Source organism: Microtus oregoni, unplaced genomic scaffold (genome assembly GCF_018167655.1).
Source record: "Microtus oregoni isolate MIOR12 unplaced genomic scaffold, Mior012 000006F_ref0000085, whole genome shotgun sequence".
NCBI classification, from domain to species: domain Eukaryota; kingdom Metazoa; phylum Chordata; class Mammalia; order Rodentia; family Cricetidae; genus Microtus; species Microtus oregoni.
The window spans coordinates 27,567,990-27,583,005 of record NW_024543065.1 but is presented as its reverse complement, the minus strand read 5'-3'; the positions used below and the strand labels follow the sequence as shown (position 1 = coordinate 27,583,005).

The following is a 15,016-nucleotide window of genomic DNA, read 5'->3' as shown; positions in this document are numbered from 1 at the left end:
GGTCATTGAATAGGGAGATAGAGGTCATTGAGTAGAGAGATAGAGGCCATTGACTAGAGAGGTAGAGGTCATTGAACAGAGAGATAGAGGTCATTGAATATAATAGATAGAGGCCATTGACTAGAGAGGTAGAGGTCACTGAATAGAGAGATAGAGGTCATTGAATATAATAGATAGAGGCCATTGACTAGAGAGGTAGAGGTCATTCATTGGCTGAGAGAGGAGTTTACGGTGACGGTGACTGTTCCCAAGGAACAGGTGAAATCCCAGATTCTGAACCTCAGTTTTCCTACAAACTCTGGAACCAAATGTGCTCAAATTCTAAAACTAAATGTGCTTTCAAAATTAGGCATAGTGCTAAAAGCTACCTTCCATTTCAACAGAGAGGTGAGAAGTCAGATTGTTGTCTATGCTTTTAGCCCTGGGATGGAATTTTATTTCAGATGAGTACATTCTGTTGTGCTTGGTAAATACCATTGTCTTGTAAACATTTAGAATACAACTCTTTTGTCATGTTAAGAAAATTAAAACTTAGAAAACTAAATTTAAAAAAATTTAAATTAAATTTATTTACTATTTATTTGTGTGTGTCTCTCTGTATGCATATACAGAAATATATGTACAAGTGCATGAGCATGTTTGTGTGTGTAAAGGATCTCATGTGTTTCATTCTTTTCTCTCTCTCTCTTCCTCCCCACTTTTTGTGTGTGTATGCATGTGTGTGTGCATGTGCGTGTGTGTCTTTTGAGGCAGGATCTTTCACTGGCCCAGGCCTTTCCAAGTAGGCTAGACTGCTTGGCCAGGGAGCCTTGGGGTTCTGTCTGTCTCTGCCTCTCTATGCTGGGATTACAAAATGTACACCATCTTATCTGATTTTTCAGATGGGTTCTGGAGCTTGATCTCAAGTCCCGTGCCTACAAGGTAGGCACTTTATCCATTGAGGCAACTCCTCCGACCCCTGGACAAAGAATGTAAAAGAATGATGTTTAAAACATCAATATATTAAAAAGGATACCAATAAATGGGTGAAATAAGGAAGACAACAAAGAAGATGAAAGATAAATTCCTTAGAGAGAGAGAAATATGCTAGAAAATGACCAATTGGAAATCTTGGAAATGCAAATCTCAATAAATCAAATTTAAAAGAAATGACTGAAAGCATCAGCTTAAGTGGAAGAGCACCAGAGTTTGAAAACTGAAATTGATGAATTATTATATTCAGAGAACAATAAAGAAAATTAAGAAAGACTAGACAAGACACTTCAGATCTGTAGGACACTATCAAAGGGCCATTTAAGAAATTTGTCAAGTCTTGGGAAAGACAGAGATGGCTAATTATAGAAGACAGAATCCCAACTAGACATAATCAGAACAAAAATTATAATTAAGCATTATAATTCAAATACAGAACAAAGAAAGAATATTAAAATCTTTATGAGAGAAACGTCAAGTCACACAGAAATGTTTCTCTGAAGAAACTCTAAAGGCCAGGAGGGTTTCAGTGAGGAAGTTCACACCTTGAAAGATTATAGATTCTTGTACCCAACCAAATCATCCTTCTCAATAAAAAGAGAAATAAAGACCTCCTAAGACAAGCATGAATAAGGGAGTCCCTAATACTGGAGAGGAATTGGATGAGATGAGCAAGATTCTCAGGGGCAAGAAAGAATCAATTTCACATGAAGAGTAGATAAACAACTGAGAATTAGGAACAAATCAAACACTGCCAATTCAGGAAAGCACCCCAACTCTAGCACAAATAAGACAGAAATGGATACAGATTATTTGAAACAACTAGAATGGAAACAAAGCAGGGTAGAAGTACCACATGCCTTTCAAAGGCATAGGTTTACTGACTGGACTTAAAACAAGTAAGTCCTAACAGTTTGCTGCCTGCAAGAAACTCAGCCAAGGTGTACTTAGACGAAAAGTGAAAGGATAGAAAATAATATTCTAAGCAAAGAATTCTGAAAGCAAGCAAGAGTAACTATATTCATATCTGACCAAACAGAACTCAAGCTAAATTAGTTAGAAGAGACAACGGTTATGTCATATTGATAAAAAGAATGTTATTTAGTTTAATAGGCCTCAGATCTTAGCTCAACTGACTCCACAATGGAAGAGCCATTCAGGCCCTAAAATTCAGCACATAGACATCCCCACCAGCCAAAATGAAAACAAAGACTGGCTAATAAAGACTTTCTACTGGCTTAAACCTATGTCAGAATAGTCTTCTCTGGTGGATAACCCACAACAGCACTAAGTTGGTGGGTAGTAGATCTGAATGTGACCAACACATACTGCATTAAATTCTCAAATAGCTATTTTTTTTTAATAAAAGGACTAATGTGATTTGAATGTGAAATGTCACCAATAGACTTGTGTATTGAACATTTGGTCACCAGCTGCTGGCACTGTTTTGGGAAGTTACTGAATGTTTGGGGTGTGGGGTATGCCAAGTATTTGACACAGTGATAAGAAAGTGACTAACAGGGAACCATCCATCAGGAAGATACAATGATGTGTACCAACTTCCATAAGTCAATGCTATGGGACACAAAGAGAAAGATGGGCCCAGTGCAACAATAGTGGGTCACTTCAGTAGCTCACTGTCAGCAAAAGTCAACAAAACAACACCAGGGTTACAGTATACTGTAGATCAGTGCTTCTCAACCTTCCTAATGCTGTGACCCTTTAATACAGTTCCTCATGTTGTGTGGCCCCATGTGAAGTGACTCTATTTGGAGGTGTGGTTTTGTTGGAGTAGGCATGGCCTTGCCGGAGGAAATGTGTTGTGGTGGGAGCAGCCTTTGGGGTCTCAGAAGCTCAAGTCAGTTTTCTGCCTGCTGCCTGCAGATCAAGAAGTAGAACTCTCAGCTTCTACTCCAGCACCATGTCTGCCTGCATGCTGTCATGTGTCCCACAACGATGATAATGAACAAAACCTCTGAAACTGTAAGGAAGTCCCAATTAAATGATTTCCTTTATAAGAGCTGCTGTGGTTATGGTGTCTCTTCACAGCAGTAGAAACCCTAAGACAACCCCCAACCATAAAATTATTTTTTGTTGCTACTTTATAACTGTAATTTTGCTACTGTTATGAAATATAATGTAAATATCTGATATGTGCTCCCCAATGGGCTTGCAACCCACAGGTTGAGAATCGCTACTACAAGGCAGATGTATGTAACAGACACCAACTGAGGCATAGTATATATTCTTTTTTAGCACATGGAAGTTTTTCCAAAATAGATCGTGCATGAGGCTGCAAAGTAACTCCTAACAATTGCAAACTGAGATAACTCCCAGTGTCTCAGGTCAGAAGGGACGAAACATTAGAAATCACAGGAAGAATGGCTACATGAATTATACAAACACTTGGAGATCAGCCATGTTTCTAATGAAAATGGTACCGCTGAAAGAGAGAAAAGGGAAACAGGAAAAGATTGTAGAGTCACATGAAAATGGAAATGTAACCACCAGGACCTGTGAGAAATGGAAACAAAAAACCAAAACCATAAAAAATCAGTACCATAAGGAAAACTTATAGCTTTGAGTATTTTGATGTTGTGTTGAGCTGAACTACCTTCTTGCCTCCCACGGATCACCTCTCTGCTGGTCATGGAGGTCCCAAAGGCCCCTGCATACATCAGTGAGTTAGAAAATGGATGATTTCTGGACACATAAACTACCAAATTTTAATCAAGAGGCAATGGAAAACCAATGTAAATCAACAACCAAGAATGGGACTGGAGCAGTAATAAAAAATCTCCAAAGAAGAAAAGCCCAGTACTGGATCCATGGTTAAAATTATTTTAAACTTTAAAAAATAGTTGATGCAAGTTATTCTCAAAGTATTTCCTCAAATGGAAAGAGTAAGAATCCTTATAAATGCATTACATGAAGCTAATATTGCCCTGTACTAAACCTAATGAAAACAAGAAAATATAACAAAATAAAAATTACGGACCAACATCGTTGATGACATAGAAGTAAGAGTCCTCCATAAAATATTTGTAAGTAGTAATTTTTATATTGAGATCTCGTCTCAATCCAGCCTTAATAATTATTATTTTAAAAAAATAAATTTTAGTAAAGAGATAGAGAAAAAGGAATCTTTTTCTACATTGTTGGTGGGGAGGCAAATTAGCCATAAAGTCCTGGCTCCTGGGGACTTGGTGCTGGGTTTCAGAGCTCCCTTGATGCTTGAGGAATAAAGACAGACACACTCACCTGTGGTTTTCCCTGACTTGGGAGGCCCCACAATCATAATTCTGACAGGCATAGAAGCTTTGGGTTTGGGTTGCCGGATATATTTGATTGGGTTCATCATAAATTTTTCTTTGGTTTGTTTACTAGATAAAAAATAAATATATTGACGGTGGATGACAGGGTTAAGAGGGTTCTCTGCATTCTCAACAGGCTTGATTGTCTCTCCTTCGCTTAGCTGTAATAGGATTAAATTCACAAGTTAGATTTAATTTATAAAGCATTTCCTTCAAAATATCTGAAAAATTTTAATCTTTATTACATAATAAGAAAACCTCTAATTATAAATATTAACAAAGCAACTGTATACAAAGTACAGGTTATTTCATATCATATCTAGTCCATGTAATGTTTCTAGTTGGTTTTAGTTTATGACAATTACAGTTCTACTTCCTACATAATGACTCATGTTTTATTGACTGTTTCTGACCGAGGGTATGAGATTGTTATACTCATTCACAAACTCATTTACCCTGACAAACAGACCCACTTCTAAAATGGTATTGTGAATTGCACTGCCCCCTCCCATACAATCCACTTATCTTGAAACTCTTATTGCCAATGTGAATGCATGTAGAGATAAGACCTTAATGGGGGCAAGTAAGGTCAAATGAGGGCAAAAGAATAATCAATAGGATGGGGGGGTCTTATAACAGGAGGCAGAAACACGAATCAGCATACACAGAAAAAGCCCCACATGAGGACACTATGAGAAGGTGGTCAACTGCTAGACAAGGCAGGAAAGACCATCTGTCAACACCTTGATGAAATCCTTTAGAAACATTTCTAACCTTTACAACTATTGGGCTATGCCAATACCACCCTGAGTGTGCCTGATCTTGAAACTAAGCAGAATTGGGCCTGGTTAGTACTTGGATGGGAGACCTTTAGAACTACTAGAAAATAAATTACATTGGTTAACCTGCCCTATCTCAAGTTTTACTGCAGTATCGGAAGTGGGCAATACAGGTGGTTCTGCCAGGTTATCTTTTAATTCAGACAGAGTTCTTCCGCATTTTTGTATGGACAAAATCCCATCATGCCATTGACAACAGCCACAAAATGTGAAACACCCAACAAAGACAGCCTAAGGCGTGGGTATGGAATGAGGTAGGAAGAGTGGATAACTAACTGACGTTAGGGCTGAAGATCTTTTTACAGTATCAGAAAGTCAAGCACCATCCTTCCTGAATATGGCAGAGTAGGTATAAAATAGTTTACTCCCTGTGGTGCTTTAAAAGAAAATGGCCCTCATAGGAAGTGTGGCTTTGTTTGAGTAGGTGTGATCTTGTTGGGGGAAGTGTATCAGTATTGAGGGTAGGCTTTGAGGTCTCCTGTGCCCAAGCTATGCCCAGTGTGACACAGACTCCTGTTGCCTGCAGACCTCAGCTCCTTCTCCAGCACCATGTCTGAACTGTAAGTCAGCCCCAATTAAATCTTTCCCTTATGAGTGTTGTGGTGGTCATAGTGTCTCTTCACCAAGACAGTCACATTGCTTCCCTTTGAGAGGCATGCAAAATAGTGATCCGTCAATAGTATCATCAACATTGGCCTTCTTTCTTAGACTGGAATGCAATTCCTGGCTGACTGGGAGTAAATGCTAGGGATACAGACTTTTGGGGCAGGGGCGCAGAATGCTAGTTCCATGTTATGTATCTTTTAAATCAAAAGCAAAAATGAAAGTTACATTACTCCATTTTATCCCCCCCAAATTTTTATAGCTGCATTATACAGTATTTACAACTTTTCAAAATGACTATGTCTTCCTAAACAACAACAACAAAAAAAACCAAACAAACATGATGGTTTTCAGATGAATTGTCTGATGTTACCTTTACAGGGTCCCAGTAGCCAAATGAGCTTATGTATTTGTAGGTGAAGGTCAGCATTTTATGAGCAAGGTGTGGGGACACTGGATAACACTTCTCAAAAATGCTTGCACGGTTTTCCACGAGCGGCTTCAATTTCAAGTTCAACACATATTGTACAATGTTAAGTTTCCTAGCTCCATTAACTGTAATTATTGGTACCAGAACCTTATCAAATTCTTCCTGGTAAGAGAAACGATAAAGCCTGATTTATTTAGTGTTTCTGTTACAGCATATACACAGCTGGTGACTACATCATCATGTAAGGCAGGTATCTTTTAGCTTTACAAGGGGCTGTCTGTAGGGAGATAAACCCATCTTAACCTGGGAGGCGTCCATGCTGCTCTTGGTCTGTGACAAAGGGCCTGATGCCCTGAAATATTCTTTTGGAATATCACAAAAACTAAGACACCGTTGACTGAGTTTTCTGTCCTGCCCAGTTCCTGTAATCATTAAGTCCCAAAGAAATCACACAGAGGTCTACATTAACTATAAACTGATTGGCCCATTAGCTCAGGCTTCTTATTAACTCTTAAAACTTATATCAATCCATTATTCTTATCTGTGTTAGCCATGCGGCTCAGTACCTTTTTCAGCAAGACAGTCACATCTTGCTTCTTCTGTGGTTTGGGCCAGGACTGTGTCCTTTTCCCAGAATTCTCCTGTTCTCATTGATCTGCCTCTACTTCCTGTCTGGTTGTCCCACCTATACTTCCTGCCTGGCTACTGGCCAATCAGCATTTATTTAAAATATAATGGAAAGAATACAGACCATGGTCCCACACCACTTCCCCCTCTTTTTAAGAAGTTAGAGCTAGGGCTGGAGAGATGGCTCAGTGGTTAAGACCACTGACTGCTCTTCCAGAGGTCGTGAGTTCAATTACCAGCAACCACATGATGGCTTACAACCATCTGTAATGAGATCTGGTGCCCTTTTCTGGTATGTGGGTATACATGGAAGCAGAATGTTGTATACATAATAAATAAATAAATCTTAAAAAAAAGAAGTTAGAGCTAATGGCCAAGCAGTGTTTTAATTAATACAGTTGTTTTTGTGTGTGTGTGGTTATTTCGGGTATAAGCTAACTGGGCAGCTGGGACAAACAAGCGGCCTGCTCCCTTACAACAAATGACGCCCAACGTGGGGAAACTACATCCATATAAAGCCATAAGATTATCAGTGCCCCCAACCAGCAGGAAGTAACCTGGAGAACTATGCCCACATTCAAAAAAATAAGTTTATGGATGTTTTCCTTTGTTTAGAATGTTGGCTACAAGTTGTTATGGCTAATGGTCAGTAGAAAAGCTAAACAAAGGATATTAGATTCAGAGTTCTTGTTTTTTTTTTTTTAAAGAGGGGAAATGGTATGGGATTATGGTCTGTATTCTGTCAATTATATTTTAAACAAATGCTGATTAGCCAGTAGCTAGGAAGGAAGTATAGGTGGGACAACCAGACAGGAAGTAGAGGCGGGTCAATGAGAACAGGAGAATTCTGGGAAGAGGAAAGCTCTCTCGGCAGTTGTGACCTGACCAGAGAAGAAGCAAGATGTGACTGCCCCGCTGAATAAGGTACTGAGCCATGTGGCTAACATAGATAAGAATAATGGGCTAATAATGGGCTATATAAGTTATAAGAATTAGTAAGAAGCCTGAGCTAATGGGCCAATCAGTTTATAACTAAGTAGACCTCCGTGTGATTTCTTTGGGACTTAACAATTGTGGGAATTGTTAAGAAACCCTGACAACAAGACACTGAGCCTAACTACCCTCCTTGCATTCTCAAACTGTCACTTGTTAAGCAATGATGAAGGGATGGCCTAACCTGTATTTTTGTGATGGCAAAGGGATGGCTTAACCTGTATTTTTGTGGTGGCAAAGGGATGGCTTAACCTGTATTTTTGTGGTGGCAAAGGGATGGCTTAACCTGTATTTTTGTGGTGGCAAAGGGATGGCCTAACCTGTATTTTTATGGTGGCAAAGGGATAGCCTAACTTGTATTTTTGTGGTGGCAAAAGGATGGCTTAACCTGTATTTTTGTGGTGGTGAAGGGAAGACCATAACCTGTGTTTTTGTGGTGGCGAAGGGAAGGCCATAACCTGTGTTTTTGTGGCGGCGAAGGGACAGTCATAACCTGTATCATTTGCAGATTGTTCATTTCGGTTTCAAACTTTTCTCCCATCTCACTTCGCAGGCGCTCCACGGCTTCTCCTTCCTGCTCCTCATCCTCCTCACTCATCTCCTCCTCGTCTTTCGGGAACTCTTCTTCCAGGATGTTTTCGATATCCTCCTCTTCATCAGGCTCATCGTCACTGAAATCGTCATCATCTCGGAAAGCGCTCTAAGGAAGAGATGGTCCCTTTCCTCTCTATGGGAAATTGGTGTCAGGGGACACTGCTGACCAATAACTGGGAGTATTTTGTAATAACTCGATATTGTTTGGTGAGACAGTAAGAATGTAATGACGGGCACTCAGAAACTTAATGCCATTAAGATTCTGACTGTGATGGTCCCACAAGCAAACAGTTAAGACACTAGTATGTTTTTCTTTATAGTTTTTAGAAATAATATTTAATGCAGCTCACAGATGACAAAATATACAAGCTGCATTGCCAACTTGAAGAAGATCAGTTTCCTCATCTATAAATGGGAACAACATAGCTCACAGGATTTGGGGGAGCATTGGTTGAGTTAATACATGGAAAGTCATTGACTCACATAGAGGAATGAGAACTGACTCCTGAGGGGACCCTGGCCGACTGGAGCATGGAAAATATGACTCTGGCAGGCCTTGCCCTTCCCCTTTCCCTCTCCCTTGTAAGCTATAGATTACATCCCTAAAGCTAGCCACCCAGGTCTATTCCCTTATTTGGACTCTTATTCTAGACTCATTCCTGAGGCTGGCCAAAAAAGGTCCAGCTATCAAAGTATTGAAGGCCAGCAACCAAAAGTCCCCTTCTGGTGCCTGAATTAACATCTCCAATAAAAATTAAACACCTCATCCTAACACAGGGTTTCCTCTTTTCCTTTATAAACTGCCTTGTGCCTGTGGGCCACATCTGTCTCCTTTCCACCCACAGGCAGTTCTTTGTCCCTTCCAGACAATACCCTTTCTCCTCTCCCTGTTCCCTTCCCCTTCTCCCTCATCCTCTATCTCTTGTCTTTGTCTCTCATCCCCTGCTCTGTCTTCTCTGAATGATGAACTACAAGCTCTAAGATAAGGAAATAAACCCTTTCCTCCCCAGAGTGCTTTTGGTCATGGTGTTTTATGACAACAGCACAAATTAAAATAAAAAACAATCGAATGGCTTGTTACAGTTGTGTGTGTGTGTGTGTGTGTGTGTGTGTGTGTGAGAGAGAGAGAGAGAGAGAGAGAGAGAGAGAGAGAGAGAGAGAGATTTCTCTCCCTGTAGTATTAGAGAGTAACCTTATGGCCTGACATTTGCTAAGCAAGTTCTTTTGTTGTTCTTGGAATTGAACTGAGGCTGGTACATGCCAATCAGATACTCTAAGACTGAGTTGTTCCTCAGTCATAGCTGTATTTCATTTTAAACATCAATGTTATATGTTTTTCTATAGAATTGCCCTGAAAGCTGTAAATGTGTTTAAATTTCTTTCCGTATCAGGAGTGGGACTGAATCAGCTACCTAGGATAGAGAGGGCCTGAGGAAGCAAGCTCCACAGGAGCAGAAGCCAGGAGCCAATCCAGTCTCGGGAGCCAACTCAGTCCCGGGACACTGGCAGACCAGGACTGAGCCAGAGACCTGGTCCAGAGACAGCAGACTCCACAGGAACAGGTACAGGGGAGTAACTGCTGAGTGAGTGAGCCACAGCCAGAGACCACTGAGGGTTCAGACGTGAATCTGGGATCTTCAAGGGAGTAGACCAAAGCCAGGACCCCTGTGGTTCTGGGTGTGAGTCTAGGACTTTCCAGGAACTAGGCTTGAGCTGGAACCTTTGCCAGTTTGGGCATGAATCTGGAACCTCCAAGGGAGTAGGCAAGAACCTGAGATCTCTGCAGGGCCAGATGTGAGTCTGGGACGTCAGAGGGAGTAGGCCTGAGCCAGGACCTCTGTGGGTCTGGGCATTGGTATGGGACATCAAAGGGAATAGGCAGGAACCTGGAACCTCTGTGGGTCTAAGCATGAGTCTGGAACCTCTGAGGGAGTAAGCCTGAGCCAGGTCCTCTGTGGTTCTGGGTGCACCTGAACCTGGGAACTCCGAGCAGTAGACCAGAGCCAGAAACCTTTGAAGGACCATCTCCAAGCCAGGGACTTCTGCAGGAGGGGATATAGACCAGGATTTATAGAAACAGGTCAAAGCTGGTAACCTAGGTCAAAGAAGGCCTGAGACAGCAAACTCCAAGGGAGCAGACCAAAGCACAGGAGCACTGAGCTATCTCCAGGAACAGGAATAACCAACAGGGTAACTAGAACTGTGACACTGACTGTACCACGAGGAACAACCATCTGAGCTTTGGATTCACTGGCACCAGAAGATTAATCAACAGAATCTCAGACAGCCCCAACCACACCTATTAGAGGAAAAGATGAGTAGAAAAGGTAAGAACACATGCTACACCACAAAGAGCAGCACACCAGTAAAACCTAAAGACCCTACAACAGCAAGACCTAAACAACTAAATACAGATGAAGCAGAAGAAAATGACTTAAAAAATAACTTCAAGAGAATGTCTGAAACTCTTAAAGAGGAAATGAAAAATTCCCTTAAATAAATGGACAACTTTCTGGATAAATATCACTTACCAAAATTAAATCAAGACCAGATAAGCAAATTAAACAGACCTATAACTGCTGAAGAAATAGAAACAGTCATCAAAAGTCCCCCAATCAAAAAAAAAGCCCAGAGCCAGATGGTTTCAGCTCATAATTCTACAAGATTTTCAAAGAAGAACTAATACCAATACTCCTAAAATTATTCCACACAATAGAAACAGCAGGAACATTGCCAAACTCTTTTTATGAGGCTACAATTACCCTGATACCCAAACCACAGAAAGACATTACTAAGAAAGAGAATTACAGACTAATCTCACTTGTGAACATTGATGCAAAAATATTAAATAAAATACAGGCAAATAGAATCCAAGAACACATCAGAACCATCATCCACCATGACCAAGTCGGCTTCATCTCAGAAATGCAGGGATGGTTCAACATATGAAAATCTGTCAACATAACCCACCATATGAACAAACTGAAAAATAAAAAAACACATGATCATCTCATTAGATGCTGAAAAAGCTTTTGACAAATTACAATATCTTTTCATGATAAAGGTCTTGGAGAGAGAAGGGATACAAGGAACATACCTAAACATAATAAAGGCAATATACAGCAAGCCAATAGCCAACATCAAACTAAATGGAGAGAAACTCCCAGCGATTCTACTGAAATCAGGAACAAAACAAGGTTTTCCACTCTCTCCATATCTAGTCAATATAGTTTTTGAAGTCCTAGCTAGAGCAATAAGATACAAAAGTAAATCAAGGGGATATAAATCAGAAAAGAAGTCAAACTCTCGCTGTTTGCTGATGTTGTGATGGTTTACATACGCGATCCCAAAGAGTCTACCAAGGAACTTCTACGAATCATAAACACTTTCAGTAATGTAGCAGGATACAAGATTAACTTAAAAAAAAAAAAAACCAGTAGTCCTCCTGTACACAGATGATAAAAGGGCTGGGAAAGAAACCAGAGAAACAACACCCTTCACAACAGCCACAAAATGACCCAGCTGGGGTGCAAGCATTCGAATACACGAGCCTGTGGGGGACACTTCACACTCAAACCCTAACACTGTGTATAACCCTTAAGTGCTTTAGCTGTACCAAGGTCAGATAGGTTAATGTGCCAATAACTGTTCCCTTATAAAAAAAACCCTCGGTCCCCACTGTCTGACTGCGATGATTCAGACTCTCCTCATTTCATATCCTAAGACAACCAACGTTTCAGTTCCAGGTCAGCCTTATAGGCTCCATCTAGCCCCCCTCCTGTGCCTTCGGCCTGTCTCTGTGGTGGTAGCTGGAAGTGTGAAAACGAGATGAAAATCCCAAAGATGAAAACGCACTGTGTATTTCGTACGGGAATACTTCAGGGTCTTTAGTGGTTTCTTTGACTATGTGCTCATGCCAGGTGTGGAGGCATATGCTTTTAATCACCAAACTTAGGAGGCAGAGGCAGGAGGATTTCTGTGAGTTCAAGTCTAGCCTCTTCTACATAGCAAGATCCAAGACAGCCAGGGAGACATAGAGAGACTGTCCCAAAACAAAACAAAACAAAACAACATTTTGATTATAAGGTTAATTAAAAGGTAATTTAAAATAGCATATACCATGAGAAAAATAAAAAAATCAAAAGTAACCGGGCGGTGGTGGCGCACGCCTTTAATCCCAGCACTCGGGAGGCAGAGGCAGGCGGATCTCTGTGAGTTCAAGACCAGCCTGGTCTACAAGAGCTAGTTCCAGGACAGGAACCAAAAGCTACGGAGAAACCCTGTCTCGAAAAAATCAAAAAAAAAAAAAAAATCAAAAGTACGTGTCGTCTCACTACTTCTCTGTGAACTCTGTTAGTTTTTGTAGACTTTTGAAACACATCCTTCTGTGTTTTTCAACTGCTGAGATCATAGTGTTATGCTTAGTTTTTGTAGACTTTTGAAACGCATCCTTTTGTGTTTTTCAACTGTTGAGATCAAGTGTTACGCTTAAAAAAAATCTACTTACATCCCCTTTCCTCTTTCTGTCCCTCTCTGAGATAAGTTCAGCTCTTCTCTTAGCAACCATATCGTCCTGTCAAAGAAACATTTACAAGTTTACAACAACAACAAAAACAAAAATGATAAAGTCACTCGTTAGGTATCGCTGTACCTTCTCCAGCTGGGGCTAATACGTGGTAGAAGGGTACCGACACTCTCCAGGAAAACAAGATGCAGCGAGTGTCAAAATACATTCATGTCCTTCTGGGCTATCTCCCTCTCAAGGGGTAAACACCCCACAGGCTCGCTCACTCTAGCCTTGAGCTCCTTCTTCAGACGTATTGTACACTGCTTCTTTGGGATGGGGGTGGCATTGGATTTCACAGAAATCTCTTTTCTTTACCGTGAAGATGCATCTTTGAAAACACAGCTGCACCTCTAAGGAAAGCACATGCCTGTTGGATATGGCCAGAGGGAGGGAGGATGACCATGCCCTGTTTTCAGGGCCCTCCAACCTAACACAGTGAATCTGTCCACATGCGGTTTTGGTGCTGGTTGGCTCAGGACTCCCTGAGGTTTAACTAACTATAGTGTGCCTGCCAGAAGCGGGCACTACATTGGGCATTCTTCTCAAAATACAATATCAAGTCAGGCAGGCAGTGCCACCGACTTAAGGGTGAGCTAACAGGAACCCTGAGGGATCTCTGCGATGTCACTCAGGGCATTTCCTAGGAGGAAATCCGGAAGCAGCTGGTGCGGCTGCTGCAGCGAAGGGCTTACATTTACTGCAGTCAAAACAATACCATCGGAAAATGGGTATGGGACAGGACCGGACATCCAGACCCTCATGGTATGACTTGATTCAGACAGACTGGCCTGCCAGCGGCTGGAAGGGTGAGCTGGAGTGCAGAGACCAACCCAGGAAACCACTGGTGGGTCACCAGGAGAGTGCTGTGAACCCAAAGACCCCCAAATCGGGATAGGCGCAGTGGTGGGTGGGAGCTCGGGCACCACCTGCCAAGATCCGCCGCCTTCCAGCTCTCTATGGCACTTGCTGCCTCCGCCGTTGCCTTCAGCCTGCTCCTGTGCCTGATGGAGGAAGGCCTGGACACCACGAGTTTGGAAAAAGAATCGTATTCCCATGTTTTTGTATTGGATATGTACCCTGATTTTTGTCTTCAAGTCTTTGATGAGTTTTTTCCGTTCTGATTTTTTGCGCTGTTTCGTTTTCCACTTCTGAACTTGTGCCGGAAGGAGCCGGTCAAAGATGTCTTGATCTTCTACTTGTATTACAACAGCGGCATCTGGGAAAAAGCCACGCTCTCCTAGAAACTGGGCCTCCTCCGGGTACCGCGGGAAACCGTCCAGGATGAAGCCGGTGGAGCTGGGTGGAAATTTGCACAAATTGCTTAAAACATAGATATTCCAGGTAGGACACACTCAAAAGACAGACATCCCCATGTTTCTCTAATATTCAGAACTATCTTTCTATCACCTACCTTGCTACCAGTTTCTATGTGACATCTACGACATGAAAACAGAGGAACTAGTCTGTGAGAGGAAAGGAACCAGTGGGAGCGGGCAGGGTAACAGAGAGGATGATGTGATGCTGTGAGCAACAGGTAATTATATGTATGTACAAAGGTGTTATAACAAGTTCGTTATTTTGTATGGTAACTTAAAAACCCAAATATGTAAACATTACACTGTAGATCTATTTATACTATGTGTTGGTGGAAAGGCCAAAAAGTCTCGGGCACACAAGCGAGCACTGGAGAAGCTGGGAAAGTTAAGCTTGCAGATGCTTCAGAGGAAAGGGGTGTTTAGCTTGTTCCTCCTGGAAGGCAGGGGATGGGTGTAGTTCATAGGCTGCCATCCTTTGCTGTCTGAGGAGCCAGGACTGCCCATAGCTTCCAGAATTCCTATTTCCCTTATCCCATACCCTTCCTCCTAAAGCCAAGGGCACTACTTCTGTATCATGAGACTCAGGCACCTTGTACACTTTACAGTAGCCCAGGTGACTTCCGGGTTATCTTAGGGCCAGACATGGTAGCGTTCTGCTTGGACCCTAATCCTGAGCTCTGTTTCTCAGTCAGGAGAGCCCCTTTTAGGGATGAAGTCACAGTACTCTGTGAAGAGCTTCAATGGAAATGTATCTTAAGCTT

The 15,016-nt window shown here is 41.6% G+C and overlaps 1 protein-coding gene across 1 annotated transcript in view; it reads right to left on the bottom strand.

The window, feature by feature from the left end:
- The window catches only part of Ak9 (adenylate kinase 9), a 109,312-nt gene that overhangs the window by 13,892 nt on the left and 80,404 nt on the right, over positions 1-15,016 (bottom strand). Inside the window, exons 26-30 of the mRNA XM_041654182.1 lie at positions 14,016-14,235; positions 12,880-12,945; positions 8,272-8,478; positions 6,102-6,320; positions 4,234-4,447 (exon numbers count right to left, since the gene is read on the bottom strand). Coding sequence (XP_041510116.1) covers positions 4,234-4,447; positions 6,102-6,320; positions 8,272-8,478; positions 12,880-12,945; positions 14,016-14,235 — 926 coding nt within the window. The remainder of the gene's footprint in view (positions 1-4,233; positions 4,448-6,101; positions 6,321-8,271; positions 8,479-12,879; positions 12,946-14,015; positions 14,236-15,016) is intronic.